This window comes from Pipistrellus kuhlii, unplaced genomic scaffold (assembly GCF_014108245.1).
Source record: "Pipistrellus kuhlii isolate mPipKuh1 unplaced genomic scaffold, mPipKuh1.p scaffold_m20_p_8, whole genome shotgun sequence".
Classification (NCBI taxonomy): Eukaryota; Metazoa; Chordata; class Mammalia; order Chiroptera; family Vespertilionidae; genus Pipistrellus; species Pipistrellus kuhlii.
In genome coordinates, this window is record NW_023425584.1 from 46,602,423 (window position 1) to 46,623,303 (window position 20,881).

The 20,881-nt window shown below is 36.9% G+C and overlaps 1 protein-coding gene across 6 annotated transcripts in view; it reads right to left on the reverse strand.

Moving 5' to 3' along the window:
* OTUD4 (OTU deubiquitinase 4) overlaps window positions 1–20,881 on the reverse strand; it is a 42,580-nt gene that overhangs the window by 8,026 nt on the left and 13,673 nt on the right. For 2 of the 6 annotated variants that reach the window (XM_045576533.1, XM_045576532.1), the window contains exons 4-17: window positions 19,528–19,574; window positions 18,600–18,672; window positions 16,587–16,668; window positions 14,808–14,940; window positions 11,682–11,739; window positions 11,347–11,464; window positions 11,190–11,254; window positions 7,699–7,796; window positions 6,568–6,671; window positions 6,280–6,466; window positions 4,161–4,323; window positions 1,447–1,570; window positions 1,099–1,154; window positions 316–396 (exon numbers count right to left, since the gene is read on the reverse strand). In XM_045576533.1, the coding sequence (XP_045432489.1) occupies window positions 316–396; window positions 1,099–1,154; window positions 1,447–1,570; window positions 4,161–4,323; window positions 6,280–6,466; window positions 6,568–6,671; window positions 7,699–7,796; window positions 11,190–11,254; window positions 11,347–11,464; window positions 11,682–11,739; window positions 14,808–14,940; window positions 16,587–16,668; window positions 18,600–18,672; window positions 19,528–19,574 (1,389 nt within the window). Of the gene's footprint in view, window positions 1–315; window positions 397–1,098; window positions 1,155–1,446; window positions 1,571–4,160; window positions 4,324–6,279; window positions 6,467–6,567; window positions 6,672–7,698; window positions 7,797–11,189; window positions 11,255–11,346; window positions 11,465–11,681; window positions 11,740–14,807; window positions 14,941–16,586; window positions 16,669–18,599; window positions 18,673–19,527; window positions 19,575–20,881 lie in introns of those variants that run through there. The other 4 variants (XM_036424430.2, XM_045576534.1, XM_045576535.1 and 1 more) reach the window with 4 other exon arrangements.

Here is a 20,881-nt window from a genome sequence, read left to right on the forward strand (position 1 = left end):
CTACTGAAAAGTTTTTAAAGTAGAAAATTCCAAAACTCAAATTTTCAAGCCAACCCACCAAATACAAATTTATTCAAAATCAATTTAGAATGACTTCTATGTCCAAAATATAGTGTACCTAAAAATAATATCTCATTAAAACTGAAAACATTCTGAACAACAGCATTATAAAAATTACAGCTATCCAAATTATGATGTTAAAATATATCCTCCCATTTTCTATGTAGATGTTTTCTGTTTTTAAATGTTATCAAATACAGAGCTAAGAGACCCAGAGAAGGGAGCCTTCCATAACAGATGCAACAATGTACTTACTTGTTCTGCAGGAGGTGGGCATTCTAATTTCTTTGACTTTGATGGTGATGAAATTCTTGCACACTTATCATCATTAATATTCTTTAGAAGCAAAAAACAAAACAAACAAAAACACCAAAAATGTAATTTTGTATTTCAAAGACCCACATTCTAGGATCATAGTGGTTGCCTTTATTGTTCACCCTACCACGTGATTGAACCCTCTCAATGGTCTTTTTTTCAATTACATCTGGCCTTCATCAGAGAGTAACACAGCTTGCACATCTTTATATCAAACTACTAATACATTTTTATTGGGGACAAAGTTTCAAAGAGCACACTTTTCCTTTAAAAACCTCAACCCACTGCCCTGGCCAGGTGGCTCGGTTGGAGTGTCCTCCTGTGCACCAAAAAGGCTGCAGGTTCGATTACTGGTCAGGCACATACAGGTGGCAGCCAATCGATGTTTCTCTCACACATCAATGTTTCTGTTTTTTTCCTTTCCTCTCTCTAAAATCAATGAACATATACTCAGGTGGAAATTTTTTTTTTTTTAATCTCAATCTACTATAGATTATTGGAAAAGCTACTCCCCACCAATTCAGATAGGTCATCATAATGTACCCAAGAAATGGTTACAATGGTGAGTGAATTCTCCTCAAGCACTATTATCTTTTCCCCATTTTTTCTCTACCTTTCTACTTCCCTAACAGTTATCAAATGCTACCGCTTCTTTCCTGATATATTATTATCACAGTGTTATAAGGAAAACAAAAAGATGCAATTAGTATTTAAAACATTTACCTCTGATGTGCTTGGCCCAGGTTTTTTATCCAGGTGAGTATATCCATGGCTAGAGTCTGTAACAGATCAAGATTAAAAAGACAGCATCAGCCAATAGGTTTGAAGACAGAAAAACACATTATAAAAATATAGAAAGCCAAAAGTACTATTTGCATAATTTAATCCATAAAAAATACAGTTTTCTGAATGACATTTATTTAACAGGAGTGTTAGCCTGAGTCAGTTTCTGTCAGCAACAGATGTATGACATTAAATTGCTTAATGATTTTAAAAGTTCTTTTTCTAATGGATGACTTTAAATCAGACACAGAACTCCAGTACATGCTTTCATATGATGAAATAACATACCTTTATCTTTTCGTTCTTCGGTATCCATTCTCCGCCTGCTTCCTTTTCTATCACTCACATATGATGATTTTCTCTGGATGCATGGATTGCTACTCTGAGAAGATGACTGACTGACTGATGAACTCTTCAAATGAACAAAACCCAATTTTGTGTTAAAGATTTACCCATAAATATATTCTTTGTACATCTGATTAAAAATCTCAAAATTCATAGTCATGTCTTTATACTTCCAAAAATAAGACCTAAGATTCATATTTAATTATGTCCTCTACAGTTATAGGCTTATTAATAAGTCTAAGTGTTACGCAATCAGACAGATCTTTGGCCTAAATTATTTTAACACTTCTTCATATCCTTATAAGGGAAAGCTGCTCTGACCAAACTTTCACCTTGCAATTTATATTCTTTGGACAAAGAATAGCAAGCACCCTTCCGAGCAACCTTCAAAAACAGTTATTGTAGAGCCACAGTCCTTTTGTGGGGAAAGATACCCAAGTGCAAATTAACAGATACAGTGCACTATGATTGTTATTCACTGAAATGCTACTGATGTAAGCACTGCATGAGATCTAACTTTCTAATTGGTGTAACAAAAGGACTAGAATAAGTCAGGTTTTTAAGCTAAATTATCATTGAAGGTCCTCTCCTGTTCTGGTATTAAGAGCTGAGAAGGGGATCTTAGGAGTTTTCTAGAAGACAAGACAGGATTCAAACTGCCTACTAGTAATCTAAAAATGATGAGTATGACTCCATTCTGACAATCAAATATTTCACATTGTATTCCTACATTACAGTAGTCATAGTCTTACCGTTCACTAACTGAAAAAGGACAAAAAGCTATGAGTACAAGCTTAAATAATTTGTGTCTGTTTTAAAATCTAATTATTATGGGAAAATAATATCCTATATAATAAAAGGCTAAATATACGAACAGTAGAATGACCAGTAGCTATGACACACACTGACCACTAGGGGGCAGAAGCTCAATGCAGGAGCTGCCCCCTGGTGGTCAGTGCACTCCCACAGGGGGAGTGCCGCTGAGCCGGAGTCATAGCTGGCAAGCACAGTGGCAGTGGCAAGACCCTCTCCCGCCTCTGGAACAGTGCTATGGATGTCTGACTGCCAGCTTAGGCCTGCTCCCCAGAGAGAGTGGGTCTAAGTCGCCAGTCAAACATCCCCTAAGGCAGGCATCCTCAAACTTTTTAAAGTGGGGGCCAGATCACGGTCCCTCAGAGAGCTGGAGGGCTGGACTATATGAACTACTAATTCCTACTGTAACACCTCGGCTGCGCTCACTGCCCAAAAAACCTGGCGGGCCGGATCAGACTCCTCTGCGGGCCGCATGTGGCCCACGGGCCATAGTTTGAAGACCCCTGCCCTAAGGGCTCCCGGAATATGAGAGGGCGTAGGCCAGGCTGAGGGACCCCCCTCCCTGAGTGCACAAGTTTTGTGCACTGGGCCTCTAGTATTACATAAAGATAAATATACTTAACACACAACCCATGTCTAATAATCCCTAAGCTCCAAACCCTATTCCAGACTGAACTATTATTTCAGACGAGCTGTTTTCAACCAACATCTCACACCTCTAAAAGATTCCACAGAGGCCAGTGGACAGATAATTGAGTGTGAGGGACATTAATGTTTTACACTGGTATACTGGGAAGCCTTCTGTAACATTTCATTTTGTTTCATCTACTGTTGAGAAAAAGTGTCCAACAAACATTCTGGATCACAGGTCCCTTCGACCACTTACCAGTACTTCAAAGCCATAGTTGCATGGCTTCCAGTGACCCAAACTGAATCACATTCCCCTATCCTGTCAATGAACCCTCTTCACAGACCATTGACTTCACTCTATATGAGAACTGTTTTCCCTTCTGACTCCACCAAAATAATTAAGAAACCTAAAGAGCCCTAGCTGGTTTGGCTCGGTGGATAGAGCCTTGGCCTGTAGACTGTAGGGTCCCAGGTTCAATACTGGTAAAGGACATATGGCCAGGTTGCAGGCTCGATCCCCAGTAGGAGGCATTCAGGAGGCAGCCAATTTATGATTCTCTTTCATCATTGTTGTTTGAGAGAGAAAAATCAATCAGTTGTCTCCTGCACACACTCCAACCAGGGCCAGGGACCTAAACCAGCAACCTAGGCATGTGCCCTGATGGGAACACATCTTTTGGTATATGGATGATGCTCCTACCAAATGAGCCACACCAGCCAGGGCAAGGTACCCTTCAGTTTACAAATTATTAGTCTTATGGTTTAATATAAAGTTATGGTTTAATATAAAAACTACAGTTGAACCTTAAACAACATGAGGTTTAGGGGTGCCAACCTGTCCCAGGCAATCAAAAATCTATGTATAGCTTTTAACTCTCCAAAAACTTAGCTACAGGTGTCCCTCAATATTCATAGGGGATTTGTACCAGAATTCCAAACAGATAACAAAATCCGTGAAAGCTCAAGTCCCTTTTATAAAATGACATAAAAGAATGCATACAGTTTGTCTTCCATATCTACAGATTCTGTGATTAGTTGAATCCGCAGATGGGAAACAAGGGGAATTCAGAAAGCCAACTATAGTTATTGAGGGGAAAAAATCTGCATTATATATAAGTTGACCCCCAAATTTCAAACACATGTCGTTCAAGAGTTTGCTTCTATTAAGGAGAGATTTCAAACCAGTAACTTTTAAAATCTCTTTTTATACATACGGAAAGGGCTGGGAAAGCGTGCTCATCTCGGTTCTGAATCTCATAAAGTAATCGAGATTCTTCTATAGCTTGCTTCTCTCTGCGCTCTTCTGGGGAGAGGCCAAAATAATTAGATTCTCGACTGGCGTGCTCAAAATCCTCAACTCTCTCACGATCAGGTTTTCTGTTAAATAAAACATTGTCACGAAAAAAAAAAGATAAATGTATTGACCACCTAAAATAAAATAACCTATTTCGTCAGTATAAATATTTAATTTAACTACACAGTGACTATAGAACTTTTGGCAACCTGAATAAATGTTTACCAAACGCAATCTCCTATAGCATCATGCACGCTACATAACAGAATCAAGAAGACAAACTTATAATAGGGAGAGACAGAAAAAAGAAAAAAAGAAAATAACAGACATATAGACCAATAGAACGGAACAGAGAACGCAGAAATCAACCTAAGCCATTATGCTCAATTAATATTTGATAAAGGAGGCAAGAGCATACAATGGAGTCAAGGCAGTCTCTTCAATAAATAGCGCTGGGAAATTTGGTCAAGATACATGCAAAAAAATGAAACCAGATCACCAACTTACACCATACACAAAAACAAACTCAAAATGGCTGAAAGACTTAAATGTACGACAGAAAATCATGAAAGTCCTACAAGAATCCATAAGCAGCAAAACAGCAGACATATGTCAGTAATACCTTTACAAACATAGATCCTAGGGCAATGGAAACTAAGGAGAAAATAAACAAAATAAAAAGCTTCTGCACAACTAAAGAAACCATCAGCAGAACAACAAGAAAGCCCACTGCATGGAAGAACATATTTACAAACACTATTTCAGATACAAGTTTAATCTCCAAAATTTACAGAGAACTCATATAACTTAACAAAAGGAAGATAAACGATCCAATCAAAAAATGGGCAAAAGATGTAAATAGATACTTTTCAAAAGAGGACATACAGAAGGCCCAGAGACATATGAAAACATGCTCATAGTCACTAATCATCCGAGAGTTGAAAACCAAAACGAGATACCGCCGAAACCAGTTTGGTCCCAGGTTCAATTCCACTCAAGGGCATGTAACTTGGTTGCGGACACATCCCCAGTAGGGAGTGTGCAAGAGGCAGCTGATGGATGTTTCCCTCTCATCGATGTTTCTAACTCTCTATCCCTCTCTCTTCCTCTCTGTAAAAACTCAATAATATATTTAAAAAAAAAAAAAAAAAAAGATACCCTCTCATACCTGTTAGAATGGCTATCATCAACAAATCAACAAATACAAGTGCTGGGGAGGATGTGGAGAAAAAGGAACCCTTGTGCACTCTGGTAGGAATGCAGACTGGTGCAGCTGCTGTGGAAAACAGTATGGAGTTTCCTCAAAAAGTTAAAAATGGAACTCCCATTTAACCCAGTAATGCTACTTCTAGGAATATATCCCAAAAAATCAGAAACACCAATCAGAAAGGATATATGCAGCCCTATGTTCATAGCAGCACAATTTACCACAGCTAAGATTTGGAAACAGCCTAAGTGCCCATCAGCAGATGAGTATATTAAAAAACTGGTACATCTACACAATGGAATACTATGCCATTATAAAAGAAGAAGGAACTTTTGCCATTTGCAACAACAATGATGAAACTAGAGAGCATTTTGTTAAGAGAAATAAGCCAGTTGAAGAAAGATAAATATCACATGATCTAACTCGTGTGGGATATAATGATCAACATAATTTCATGAACAATAATAGATCCAGAGATAAATAGTAGAGGGGAAGGGTGTTAGAGAGCAACCAAAGGACTTGTATGCATGCATATTAGCATAACCAATGGACACAGACACTGGGGCAGTGGGGGCCTGCCTGGGTGGGAATGGCAGGGGGCTGGGTGAGGGGGAGTTAACTGGGGAAAAGGGAGACATGTAAAACTTTAGACAATAAAAAATAAATAAATAAATAAAATAAAGATGACTTACTCTGCAGTTACTTTTATTTCTTTAAAGAGAACTATGAAGAACTGAAATTCTCACATAGTATTTTATCAATGATACTTTTAATATTATTCTGTAACTAAAAGCATGAAATGTGGCAAATAAAAGAAATGCCCCTCCCTTACCTTATGATCTGTGAGGGTGTCCTGCTAAGATTCTTGTGCTCACTGGAGGGTTTCTGAGATGGTGACCCGGCAGAATGACTAGAGAATGCATGCTGTCTTACTCCTGAAGGGTGCTGGAGTCGAGGAGGTAGTGCTGATGGAGCTTTTACCGGCTTGCTTGAATTCTTTGGCCCTCTGTAATCTGTATCTGTGACAAGAATCCAAAAATACCCCATAATTTCCTGTAATCAACAACGCCATGGATCTTTACCCCTCCCCCTAAAGAAGAATAACTTGATGTGCGCTTACCAGAATGGGAATTTTGTCCAGAAGGGGAAGGTTTTTTCATCTTCTTCCCTGACACTGTGTTCCAGCTTTCTGGGGGAGGTGGTTTGAGGGTCTTCGGTGAGTGCCTTCAAAAGGAAGGAAAAGACATGTAATAAGTTAAAGTGCTCATAGCAATGATATCTACTTAAATATTCAGCAGAGCAATTTTATTTATAACTTATGTAAGAATTTCCAGCTTTTGTCCTTATATTAAAAATGAAGTACAAACAAAGCCATTTAGCAACCCAGATATAATTCTAATAAATAAAAGATAACATAAATCAAAAGTGTGTTTTCAAACCCAAAAATACCAGAAGACTAAATGGCCTTAAATCACAATCAAAGCAAAAGATACGAGGAATGATTGCTATTCGTTAGATGTGAAAATGGTACTGTCATTCAGGTGGGGAGAGGCACAAGCCCTTACTGTGCTAGAAACACATAAAAGCACCTACATGTCTATGAGAAATGGTATAATGTCCGGATTTTTTAAATTATTCCAACTCCATTTATAAAAAAGGGTTAGGGAGGATATATTAGAAAAGGTTGCTAAATGCGGTTAACTGATGAACCAGAATGGCGGTATATTAGGGTTTTCTGCACTATGCTCCTGACATTTATGGGTGATTGAAATTTTCCATAGTACAGTTTAGGTGTGACTTACTAGCTTTATCTCTAGTAAGGGCAGCAGCAACTAAAATAAAAGGTATTCTAAAGTAACACTGTAAATCTACCATAAAATTTTACTCCATCTGACATTTATTTAAAATTAATTACATGCAATGCAGTACCAAATAACATTAGGAATGGATATGGTCCCTGTCCTCCAAAGCTCGCACTTTATAGTTGTAATATAGTCAATTTCCCAAAATGCCTTTGTGAAGAATGGCACATTTTAAATAGTAACCGACAAAATTAGTTTTTATTTTAAACTATATCATCATGCAAAACATTGAATTTAAACTATTTTTCAAAAGCTCTAACAAATATTTCTACTCATAGGCAACACCTTTAAGTGAATTTACAAATACACAAAGCCATTTTGAAATGCCCGTGATTACATTACGCAAGTGAAAAAGACAGTAAATGCCTTATTTGAAGAGCAATACATACTTCCTTCCAACTTCTTCAACCAAAACTGGTCCGTTCTCAGAATGAACCCCTTGAAGGTCTGTATTAGAAAATTTTCCATTGTGATCCAACCTAACCTGCTGAACAATTCCAAAAAGATCAGTCACCTGCTTACTTGCATTAATGATCAGTTTTTAAAATTTATTTTGTTTCCAATTAAAGAGAAAATGAAAAGTATTATTGTTAAACACAAAACTAATTTCAAAACAGTATACAATATCTGTTTCTCTGACCTCCCAGACTTACGTACCTCTCCTAAAATGCTTTTGTGTTTATCCTTCCAAAATTGTTCTAAATTATTTCCTTAATAGTTCAAATAGTAGCAGCACCATCTACTAAGGCTCCTAACAAGAGAGGTATCTTGTCCCAGTCCTGAAGTAGGATTGTGGCACAACACAACCAGGATTCCAGGCCTGGCATTTCTACTTACTGGCAATATGACCTTGGGCAAGTTACTTCTCACACTCATGTCTTCATATGCAAAATAAGGCTAATAATAGTACCAAAGTCATAGGACTGATGGAGATGGAATGAGGTATGTATCATATACGTGAAGGACGTGACAGTATTATTATAATTACTGTGTGTAACCGTGACCTTTCTCCTCCCTAAAAATAGATCCGTTATCTCTTCTCTAACATACTACTGGTATTTTCCAAGAGTAAACTGTGACAGGAAAGTAAGCCTTGAGGTATTTCTATAGTCAATGCACAATGAACTACACCAGGAGCACTAAGAGCCCATCCATGTTGCATGGCTTTGAGTACTGTCGTACTTTTATTAGTAGACAAAGTCCTCGAGTTGAGGTTTCATTCTTCACAAATCAAAATAAGATAGTTTGCCTTCCTCTCTTCGAGTTTATCAAAAAGATTTTTCTGAAGTTTTTTACCAAAAGTTAAAACTGTATTTTACATGCATGTCTTTGACTTCTAGCAGTTTACACAATAAAGTTTCAAGTGAAAGTTAAGTAGTAGAATTAGAAACAAAATACTCTAAAACAGAAAAAATTAAAACAAGTATCTGCTTTATGAACTACTTTATTAATGACAAAAGCAACTGCAACTTCAAAGAAGATATGCTTGATTTAAAATAATGAGTAGCTAAACTTCAGTGATGCAGCGTAATAAGACAAGCAATCTTCTCTTCTCTGTTGAGGGGTAGGGAAGGAGGGGAACCCTAAGCCTAGGCTTTATTCTCCTCTTTATTCCCTTCAAAGACCCCACAATTCTGTTCTATAATTAGAGCACAATTTTAAAATCTCATAAGGAAGAACCTAAATGAATTACATCCTCTTCTTCCTTTCCTTTCAAATATCCCAGAACCAGAACACTATGAAAAGTGCTCAAAAGTACACAGACACAATCCTGGTCAATCAGATACTTTTCACAAACCACTTTGTAACAAAGGAAATGAGTGTTTCCCCCCACAAGTCAAAAAGAATTGTTTGTCAATGGCTATGTAAGATAGTTTTGAAAAGGCAACACTTTTTTCCTTTTAATCCTCATCTTAAGATATGTTTTTATTGATTTCAGAGAAAGAAAATAAGGAGGTGGGAAAAGAGGGAGGGAGGAAGAAAGAGAGGGAGAAAGGGAGGAAGGGAGAAAGGGAGGGAGGGAGAAACATCAGTGTGAGAGAGAAACATTGATTGTTGACTCTCATACATGCCCCACCAGAGATCAAACCCACAAACTAGGTATAAGACCTGACCAGGAATCAAACCCAAACTTTTTGGTGTACAGGATGGCGCTCCAACCAACTGAGCCACCTGGCCAGGGCAAAAGGCAACATTTTTTGATGGAAGCCATTTTGATGAAAAATATCTTCCAACTAATTTTTGTGTATGTGAATTGCTCTTATTTTGGAAATAGTCAATTTTTATCATAAACAACAGAAAAGGGACCTTTGAAAATTACCTTTTCCAGAATTTCTCTAGCCTTGGCATTTTTGACACTTTGGACCCGATAATTCCTTGTCATGGGGAGTGGGAAAAGGTGTCCTGTACACTGTGGAATATTTGGTAGCATCCCTGGCCTTTATCCACTGGATGTGAATACCATCTTCCCAGTTAGAAAACAAAAAAATGTTTGCAGACATTGCTCAGCAGGGAGTGAGGGAATACAAAATCAATTCCAAATTAAGAAACACTGATGTGTCCTTGCCAGTGTTACTTAGTGGTTAGAGCATAGCCCTGCATACCAAAGGGTCTCGGATTCAATTCTCAGTCAAGGGCATGTACCTAGGTTGCAGGTTCGCTCCCCATCCCCAGTCAGGGAGCATTTGGGAAGCAATCGATGTGTCTTTCTCATTGATACCTCTCTCTCTCTCTCTCTCTCTCTCTCTCTCTCTCTCTCTCTCTCTCTCTCCCTCCCTCCCTCCCTCCCTCCCTCCTCCTCCTCCTCCCTTCTACTCTCTCTTTGAAGAGCAAGGGGGAAAATATCTTGGGTAAGGATTAAGAAAAAATAAACACTGATCTAATCCCCAACTTTCCCCTTTAAAAATCAGCTACTTAAGTCCAGAGCAGTAGTTTATTCAAAGTAAATGAAAATTTCTTATTATCAGTCCACTTTCCTTTCTTAATTCAACAGAAAACATTATACACCACTTGGATGGCTTGGCTCAGTGGTTCAGCATCAACCTATAAACCATGAAGTCATGGTTCGATTCCCAGTGAGGGTACATGCCCGGGTTGCAGGCTCAATCTCCCCAGAGTGGGGCATGCAGGAGGCAGCCAATCAATGATCCTCTCTCATCATTGACGTTTCTCTCTCTCCCACTCCCTTCCTCTTTGAAATCAATAAAAAGATATATCTTTTTTATTATTTTTTATTTTTCTAAAATATATTTTATTTATTTTTTATAGGGAGGAAGAGAGAGGGATAGAGAGTTAGAAACATCAACAAGAGAGAATCATCGATCAGCTGCCTCTTGCACACCCCCTGCTGGGGATGTGCTCCCAAGGTACATGCCCTTGACTGGAATTGAACCTGAGACCTTTCAGTCTGCAGGCCGACACTATCCACTGAGCCAAACCAGTTTCAGCTCTTTTTTAAAAAACAAACAAATAAACAAACAAACAAAAACATTGTGTACCTTTCAATCTTCCAAATTAGCTTTTATAAGCAAAACAAATGACCTATAATATCAAGCTTGAACCAATTATAAAATACTTGCTAACTGTAATGAAAATATCTAAAAATCTAAAATACTACTATTACTTCTTCAAAGCAAGCAATATCAAAACTTAGATTATTTTTTTAAAGATCATCTGACAAGATACCATGGTTTTAGATACATACAATTTTGGTAATGTATTCAAATGAATAAAAATGCTAAGTATTTAAAACCATGAAAATGTAGACATAAAAAAATATATTCTAAAATTCCAAATTAACAACACATTCAAACTTATGTTTACTCAGTTCCTAATATAATAAGATTTCAGGTAAGATCTTTTCTTCTATATAATCACTTACTTGGCATTTATCCCCAACTTCATACTGTAAGCCAGCAGCAATGGAATAATCACGTTTCTGTTGAGCTGTAAATAATATCAAAAGAATATCAAGTTGACTTAATTATTTTTACGTGCCACAAAACAAATTCATGGAAAATGCAGATTTTTAAACTCACCTTGTTTAGATTTGAGCCAGAGTTCATATTCCACATTTCTATAAACTGCTGGACTGAGTGACTGAAGAACCTTTCTAGACAAAGGAAGGCTGTGGGAGTTCCCAGTGTTTTTCAGGTGCTAAATAAACAAAGTCACGATTAAAAAAAAACAAAACGATTTTGTATGACCTATGTATAAGAAAAAAAAATCAAAAGAAAACTTCAAAAATTACTAAGTTGCTGAAAAATTTACTAGATGTGCCTGACTACTGAAAATGTACCAGAAAGAGAAAAAAAATTAAGACTACACTTTCATAAGCTCTTATATTAAAGAACAAGACCTTTAGAAAAAATACCTGATCACTTGACAGCGCTTTAAATCCATTTACATCATTAGCAGTGGTAGTTTTTCTCCTATAAAGGGAAAAAAACTATAATTAGTACAATATGTGTTCACATGCAATTAATTTATTCTAACTTCACATAAAAATATCAGAAGCCAGAGTTATATTCCACAAAGTCAAAGCTATATTCCAATGAGCCCTTACAAATTTCAATAAACTGTGCAAGTAGCCCTAATCAGTTTGGCTCAGTGGATAGAGCATCAGCCTGTGGACTAAAGTAGTGGTCGCCAATCTCTCAGATCTCACAGACCTCCGTGGACCACTGGTTGGCAACTGCTGGACTAAAGGGTCCTGGGTTCAATTCCAGTCAAGATCATGTACCTCAGTTACAGACTTGAACCCTGGCCTTGGTCAGGACACATGCGGAAGGCAACCAATCTACCTATTTGTTTCTCTCACATGGATGTTTCTCTCTGTCTCTTCCCTTCTCTTCCACTCTCTCTAAAAATCAATGAAAAAAGTCCTTGGGTGAAGATTTAAAAATATATAAACAATAAAGTGTGTGTGTGTGTGTGACTTATAAAATATTAAGTCAAAAACTTATATCAGTAATTCTTACTGGCTCAATAAAACAAACAAATAAACTGAAATTCAGGTAAGTAGAATAATTGGGTTTATAAAACATTCAATGTAAAAATTTTTCCTTTAAATACATAGATGATGATCCATTAAACAAAATATTCCACTACAAAAAGACGTACCATCTAGTGATAATGAATGCAAACCATATTCACTATGCTAATGCTAAAAAAGTGCTATTGGGGGTGTTAGGAAAAAAATCATAGTGTTGAGCCATAGGCTTAAATAATAAAAAGTAGGATGAGGAAAGAACTTGTTGAGATGTCTTTTTGAATAAGTAATTAAAGGTGATGAGATAGCAAACCATATGGCTACTCAGTATTCCAGCAGGAAAAAACAGAAATCAAGTGCAAAGATCCTGGTGTGGACAAGAGGCTGGCAAGGCTGGAACAGAGGGATGGCAAACAGAGTGGGAGATGAGGTGAGGAGCCATCTATAGTACTCTTCTGTCCTACACTTCTTAATCAATCAATTTCTAGTCTTCAGGACAATTTCCCAAGTCTACACCCTTAAATGCAACAATCTTTAAGAGACTCCAAGTAGCTAGTGTCTAGGTTTAAAAGAAAGCACCCATAATTTCCAGTACTTCAGCACTGGCCAATGTGAATGTGAAAAGAATACAGGCACGAGAGTAAACAACATCCCTAGTCTTTCCCCCTTGCTATCACATTATGCCTACCTATCATACCATGGTTGTGTAGCACTCTTCCCTGCTTGAAGCCTTGTCTTCCCTAAGCCAAATATGACACAAAAATCTATAATAATGCAAAAAGTTAACGAGAAAGGCTCGCATGTTCCAAGGGCTACAACAGTAAAGTATAAAAAGAAAAACAGCATTATAATGAGCACACCATCCCTAATTAACTTTCTACTATGTTCAATGACATATCTTAATCAGAGAGGTGCTAGAGAAAACCATGGAGCAAAAATTTTACATGGGCAAAGTTAGTCCATTCTAGCATTAAATTTATAATAGATCCAGATTCTAACCTAACTGTTTCTTTCTTATAAACAAATGGTAGACAATTTTTCAAACAGGATCAGGAAAACTTAATTTAAGACATGCCTAAAATTACAAATGAAAATATATTTAAGTACTATTTAATAAAGAATTAAGACATCAATTTCATTTCTTTCTCTAGTTTCATAGTATGTAACACCAATAGGATACTTTCCTATTTAAGATACAACAGCAATAATATAGTTTAACTTCATTAGGAATGGAATATGATTAATTGCTATAAAATATCCTATCCTATATAATAAAACCCTAATATGCAAATCAACCTAACAGCGGAACAACCTATCGCTACGACATGCACAGACCACCAGGGGGCAGATGCTCAACGCAGGAGCTGCCACCTGGGCGGCACCAGGCCACCAGCCAACGTGGGTGCCAGCAGGGACCCCGATCCCCCCACCCACCTATCGTCCCACAGATGGGCCCTGATCACCAGCTCGACCTAGAGACCCTACCTATGCACGAATTTCACGAACTGGGACTCTAGTATTTTTTAAATATTATTGATAAAAACTAATATGTTGGGCACTTTATCTAGGAACTAGCTTATGCACTTTATATTTCATTTAATTATTATAAACTGGAGGCCTGATGCATGAAATTCATGTGTAAGTAGAAGCCCTAGGCCTGCCCGATCTATGGGGCAACCAGTGGGGCAATCGGGCCCCCCCCCCCCCCCCGCACCTGTCTTGACTGGCCTGGGGCCTGCATTGAGCATCTGCCCCCTCATGATCAGTGAGCATCATAGCGACTGGTCGTTCTGTCATTCGGTGGAATTGCATATTAAGCCTTTATTATATAGGAGGATTCTGCCCTTTGAGAAACTACTAATATATCTCATTTTACAGATGCAGAATTGAGGCTTCTTAAGTGAATTTAAGTAACTTGCCCCAAGTATAGTAAGTTGGAAGGAAGCCAGTATTGAAACAAGGTTTGGAAGTCTACAGCCCATGCTCTTGTCCACCAGTTTACATGTCCTGTGTGGGGGTAGGGGATGAGGGGGAATATCCTAGACTCGGAGTTAAAAGGTTCTTATTCACAACCTAAACAAAGGCATTATCCAGAGCTGTTCCCACACTATAACCCTAATTTGGAATTTTTATTATCTAAAAAAGAAAAAAAGGTGGCATTATTTAAAAAAAATAAAGGCAGTCAAGGAAATCAAAATGGCCATTTTTTTAGCACTGAATACGCAAACAACTGACAGGTTAACCTTAAAATTTTATAATGCGACAGATATAGGTAGACCAAATCTATTCCACATATACACATACAGATTACATAGAACTAGATGCTTTCTAACCAAAATATAAGCTTTATGAATTAAAATTAGTGGCAGACATAAAGAACCTTCTATTGCGGATTGCTATATTTTAGGAATAGCATAATATTTCAGTGTCAGGTAACTCCTTTCAGAATCATTTACTCAACTGTTTCTTTGTACAGCACTATAAAGATATTTTAGAATTTATTTTTACCTGCAACTATCATCCTCTGAATCCGATATTTCACTGTGGCTTTCACCAGCTACTTCAGCAGTGTTGAGTCCCATCAAAATTTTACTAACATCAGTTTTAAATACCTTCTCATACAGTAATTCATAAAGGAGAGCTGTAATTAACAAGAGAGATGTTATGAAACATTAACTAATTTTATGTTCTAATATAAAATTGAGTATCTACTGCCCAGGCTTCTAAAATCTTAACTAGACACCTGCAACATCTATGGTCAAATTTAATCAGAAAGTTGCCTACATGGAGAGCAACCAGAATTTGTGTGTAAATCAGTTTAAAACCATTACATTAAGATATCTGCCATTTTTTAAAAAATATCAACACAAAAAAATATCACAGCTCTGAAACAAGTATGATGACAATAAGTAAACATGCATATTGAGCAATTATTACACTCCATGCGGTAAGCCTTTACATTATCTCCATATTTAATCCCAGCACAGTGGTATAATTATTCTGTACAGATGAGGAAACAGAATTATAGATAGCATACAACATGCCCAATCTTAAGAGACTTGGATAGAAAACATTAAGAAACATTAAGACTGCTTGCCCTAACCAGTTTGGCTCAATGGATACAGTGCTGGCCCACGAACTGTAGGATCCCTCCCAAGTTTGATTCCGGTCAAGGGCATGTATGTACCCGGGTTGCAAGCTCGAACCCTGGCTCCCGGCCGGGAGCAGGGAGTGTGCGGGAGGCAACCAATTGATGTGTCTCTCACATCAGATGTTTCTCTGTGTCTCCCCCTTCCTTCTACTCTCTCTAAAAATCAACAGAAAAATATCCTCAGGTGAGGATTAATAAATGAAACAACAAAACAATTTTTTTAAAAAAAGACTGCTATGAAGAAGGTAATTTCCTATAAAAGAATAAAAAGAAAGTGTTATAAAATGTATTCTCAGCCCAGCAAAAGTGGCTCAGGGATTGAACATCAACCTATGAACCTATGAGTGAACTATGGTTCGATTCCCAGTCAAGGGCATGTACCTGGGTTGCAGCTTTGATACCAGGTCAGGGAGGCAACCAATCAATGTGTTTTTTTCATATCAGTGTTTCTCTCTCTGTCTCTTCTACCTTCCCTTTCACTTTCTCAACCTCATGTGAGCATTTAAAAAAAAAAAAAAAAAAAAAGAGGAAAAGCTGTTGCAGGCCCAACACCACTGCTTAGTACGAGTGATGTGCATTTAGTACAGACAAAGGAAGGAACTAATAGAGCAGTAATTCTCAATTGGGATGGAACTGTACCCTTCCAGGAAATATGTGACAAAATATAGTGACATTTTTGGTTGTTACAATGGGAGAGAGATCTACACAGCAGATCCTAGGTTTACTACCAAACATCCTACAATGTACAGAACAGCCCCCACAACAAGAATGACCTGGTCCAAAATGTCAATAGTGCCAAGGTTGAGAAACCCTGCTCTAGAGCCAAATATAATCAAATGTTTGATTTGCTCGGCCATTTAAATTTTCAAGCCATATACTATCAGCTTTTAAAATACATACAAAACCTTATTATTGATCTTATTTACCGCAGAAAATAAATAATGTTGCATTTATAAGTCAAACTCTAGCTACTAGATCTTTTTTTTATATACAGTATTAATATTTTTGGTAACCTAAGGTTTCTAGAAATATTATTTTATACAACAGAACAGAGTGTATGTGCCCTGACTTTTGTGCATTAAGACTGTGTATCTTAGGAATATAATTTCCTATACAAACACAAGGGTGAAACTCACACTGACACATAGCAGAGCTCTCTTTATATTTTATGGGATAGACAATATCATAGTGATTTCCATTCGAAAAACACAGTAATACCTGAAAGGAAAAAATAAAAGACACTTTTCAGTACTTCATATTTGATATTTACCTAGCAACTTACTATCTCCAATATTTCTCAATCACTAGTAAATAATTTTCAAACAGAAAATTAGTATTTTAGAAGCAATTTAAAGCTCCAAAGTAGTCAACTATGGTATATCTACATGCTGAAATGTTACACAGCTATTAAATCAAAAAGTTCTTAATGACTTGGGGAATGCTTATGGATAAAAAATAAATACATTGCCCTAGCTGGTTTGGCTCAGTTGATAGAACATCGGCCTGATTTTTCTGTTAAAAAATCAACTGTATTTCCTAAATAGAAGGGTCCCAGGTTCGATTCCAGTCAAGGGCACATGCCCGGGTTGTAGGTTCGATCCCTAGTAGGGGGGGTGCAGAAGGCAGCCAATCAATGATTCTGTCTCATCATTGATGTTTCTCTCTCTCTCCCTCTCCCTTACTCTCTGAAATCAATAAAAATACATATATTTTTTTTTTTAAAAAAAACAGTATGATTTCAGCTACTAAAGAAACAAGATGTAGAGACCGTAAGAAAATATTCCAAAATGTTATTAATACTTACCTCTAAGAGGCAGAATCAAAAATAACATTTTTCTGCTTCTAACAGTTAAAGTACAGTTAACCCTTGGCCAATGTGGGGGTTAGAGGTGCCAACTCCTTCGCATTCGAAAATCCAAATATAACTTTCGAATCCCCCAAAACGTATCTACAGTCTTCCCTAGGTATCTGCAGGGTATGGTTCCAGGACACACTAACCCCCATACCAAAATCCACGAATAGTCAAGTCCCTTATATCAAATGGTGTAGAACAATGCATATAATTGGCCTTCCCCATCTGCAGATTCCCAACTTCTAATCTCAAATCGGAAAATACTGTTTTCAATCTGCTCTTGATTGAATCCGGACACTTTGGGATACAGAAGACAAACTATATATTCATTGAAAAAAATCCACATATAAGTTCAAACTCATGTTGTTAAAAAATCAACTGTATTGCAGAAACCGGTTTGGCTCAATGGATAGAGTGTCGACTTGGGGACTGAAGGGTCCCGGGTTCGATTCCAGTCAAGGGCATGTACCTTGGTTGTGGGCATATCCCCAGTGGGGGGTGTGCAAGAGGCAGCTGATCGATGACTCTCTCTCATCAATGTTTCTAACTCTCTATCTCTCTCCCTTCCTCTCTGTACAAAATCAATAAAATATATATTTTTTAAAATCAACTGTATTTCCTAAATAGTTAATTACTTATTCAAAGAGAAATGCACACTTATTTTATTTAGACTACGTATGTCATATTCCATTAAGTGTACTGGAAAAGGCCAGATCCAGAGACAAGCATGTTAGGAACCTCTAAGTCCTTATTAAGGTAGTATTTCACTCAATATCCCTCCCCCTTACCACCATTAGCATAATGACAAAGATACTTCAACTTGGCCTGGATGGCTCCAAAACAACTAATTATAATAAAACAAAGTATCCTTATAATGAATCAGCTGCAATTTTTTTCCTTCTAGAGTATATATTTTTCTAATTGTTTCTGCTTTGAACAGATAACAACTTAGTCAACAAATTATCTTTATAATGGGAAATATGATTACCAAAGTATTTCTGGATGTAATGGAAGAACCTATTTTTACAAGTTATTTTACTATTTAATGTTCATAAACACTAGTATCTCAACTTTTTTCCTCTAGTGATAGGGTTCAACATGGTGATTTGTCAGGAAAAACTAATACAAAGTAATATGGCTCAATGATGATTAACAGGGGCTACACTATATAACTCAGTATTAGCCTTCATGTACAAATATTTCCAAAACCACCTTAAAATTATAGCTTAGGAGGTCAAGGTGGCAACTGAGTAGTTCTTTCACTTAAAGCTTTTAAAAACATTGAAAAAATTCTTACCTTTTCAGGAAAATTATTTTCAGTTACTTGTGAAGGAGAAACATTTGGTTCCCGATAAATTACAAAATCTTTCCTGAAAGTAACATTTTTAGAAATTACTTCTGATGGTATGTTTAGACACTGAAGATATAGCAGTAAACATAAGATAGTAATAGAATACTAAGCTGTAAAATACCTATATAAGAGCATCTTCTAAAAAAAAAAAAAATTTCAAATATAGCTTGTATATGTCTGACTTCATATATAATTCTTAAAGGAAACCTCAAATACAGAGGTTGTGAAGAGGAAATGTACAAAGACATTTTGAAAAGAAAATATAGCCGAGACCAGTATGGCTCAATGGATAGAGCATCGGCTTGGGGACTGAAGGGTCCCGAGTTCGATTCCGGTCAAGGGCATGTACCTTGGTTGCGGGCATATCCCCAGTGGGGGGTGTGCAAGAGGCGGCTGATCGATGACTCTCTCTCATCAATGTTTCTAGCTCTCTATCTTTCTCCCTTCCTCTCTGTACAAAATCAATAAAATATATTAAAAAAAAAAAAAAAGAAAATATAAAGCATTCACCTGCTCCTCTACTAGGCAATAGTAGTAAAATTGGTAATTGACAGAGGTGTTTTGCCTCTTTTCTAATGGCCCTTCAGTGCTACTGGCCATGAGAAAGCAAGAAATCATTTCTCAATAAGGTTGATAAATGGTAACGTTTAGAGGTCTGTAAAATTTTCTGTACTCCTTTCCAAAAATATTTTGAAAATTAAAATTTCTAAACATTGATATATCTAAATGTCAAAATCTAATTCATACAATAAAAAAAACTTAGAAAAGATGCTTCACAACCAAGACATAAAATCACTATTTTCACAATTTTAGTATAATGTAATATATTAATTTTCCACTAACTTTATTTTTGTTGAATTATATTAGTGTTTACCTGTACATAAGAGAAAGGGCACTTATTTCCACCTGTCCAACCCATTCCTGTATTAAAGAAAAAAAAAAAAAGGCCTTTAAATGTCTGACTTTTTACAATATACCTCTAAACCAGCGATTTTCAACCATTGTATTGCAATAATTTTTAAAACATGCAATATTTGACTATTTAATAAGGGCACTGACCTCTTTTCCCTTAGAATGTCAAATAAAAAATGACAACAGTAACCATCAGGTGTAAATGAATCAAAATTATACCTATTTTTTTCTGTCAGATTAGTAAAACATATATTGTTGGTGTGCCGCAGATTTTGAGTAATTAGATTATGAGTCATGAGATAAAAAAGACTGAAAATCGCTGCTCTAAACAACATCTTCATACATACCTTTATACAATATAAAGCTCAGAAAGCTTATTAGTAGTATCATAAATATTATAAAAACATTTACATAAAACAAGTTATATATACTAAAAAGCAGCCCGTATGTTGCAAAAATCCTTAGTAATGGGGTAGAATGACAGGTCCTAGTGGTGTATTAAAACCAAGAAGTGGTATCCTTAAGTTGAGAACTTATCGAATCCAAGGGTTCTGTCCTCTAACCTTGCACCCAGGACAGAGCTTGGCACGTGTTGAAAGTACAAAGAGAGCAGTATCCCAGCAATCCTTTTCAAATGAGGTAGAGATTCTACAATCCTAAAGGAGTCACTTTAAGTCTCTAAGGAGGAAATGGCCAGTATATATAAAATCTTAAAATATTTTCATAAACTCTTAGACAAAGCAATTCAACTTCTATAAACCTACACTACAGAAATGTTTCCTATGTCCACAAACATAAACAAGAATGTTCACTGTAGCTATCTGTAATAGTTTTAAAAAATGTTTGTTAGAGCCCCAAATTTCACTAACAGGTAAGGAATAATTAAATAACTTACACATTTTATCCATACTATATATGAAACATGCAATCATGAAAAAAAAATGAGGTATACCCATGTGAAGTGACTTCGAAAAAAATCACTGACTAGTATAAAAAAATCACTATAAAAGAATCCTATTGTATAAAACAAAAACTTATCCTATCTAATAAAAGAATAATATGCAGATTGACCATCACTCCAACATACAAGATGGCTGCCCCCATGTGGTCAAAGATCCTGCCCCCATGTGCACACAAGAAGGCCACCACTAGATGGCCAGCAAGAGAGGGCAGTTGGGAGGGACCAGGCCGGCAGAGGAGGGAAGTTGGGGGTGAGCGGGCCTCAAGAGAAGGGCAGTTGCGGGGGACTCAGGCCTGCAGTGGAGAGTAATTGGGGGGATCAGACCTGCAGGGGAGAGCAATTAGGAGTGACTAGG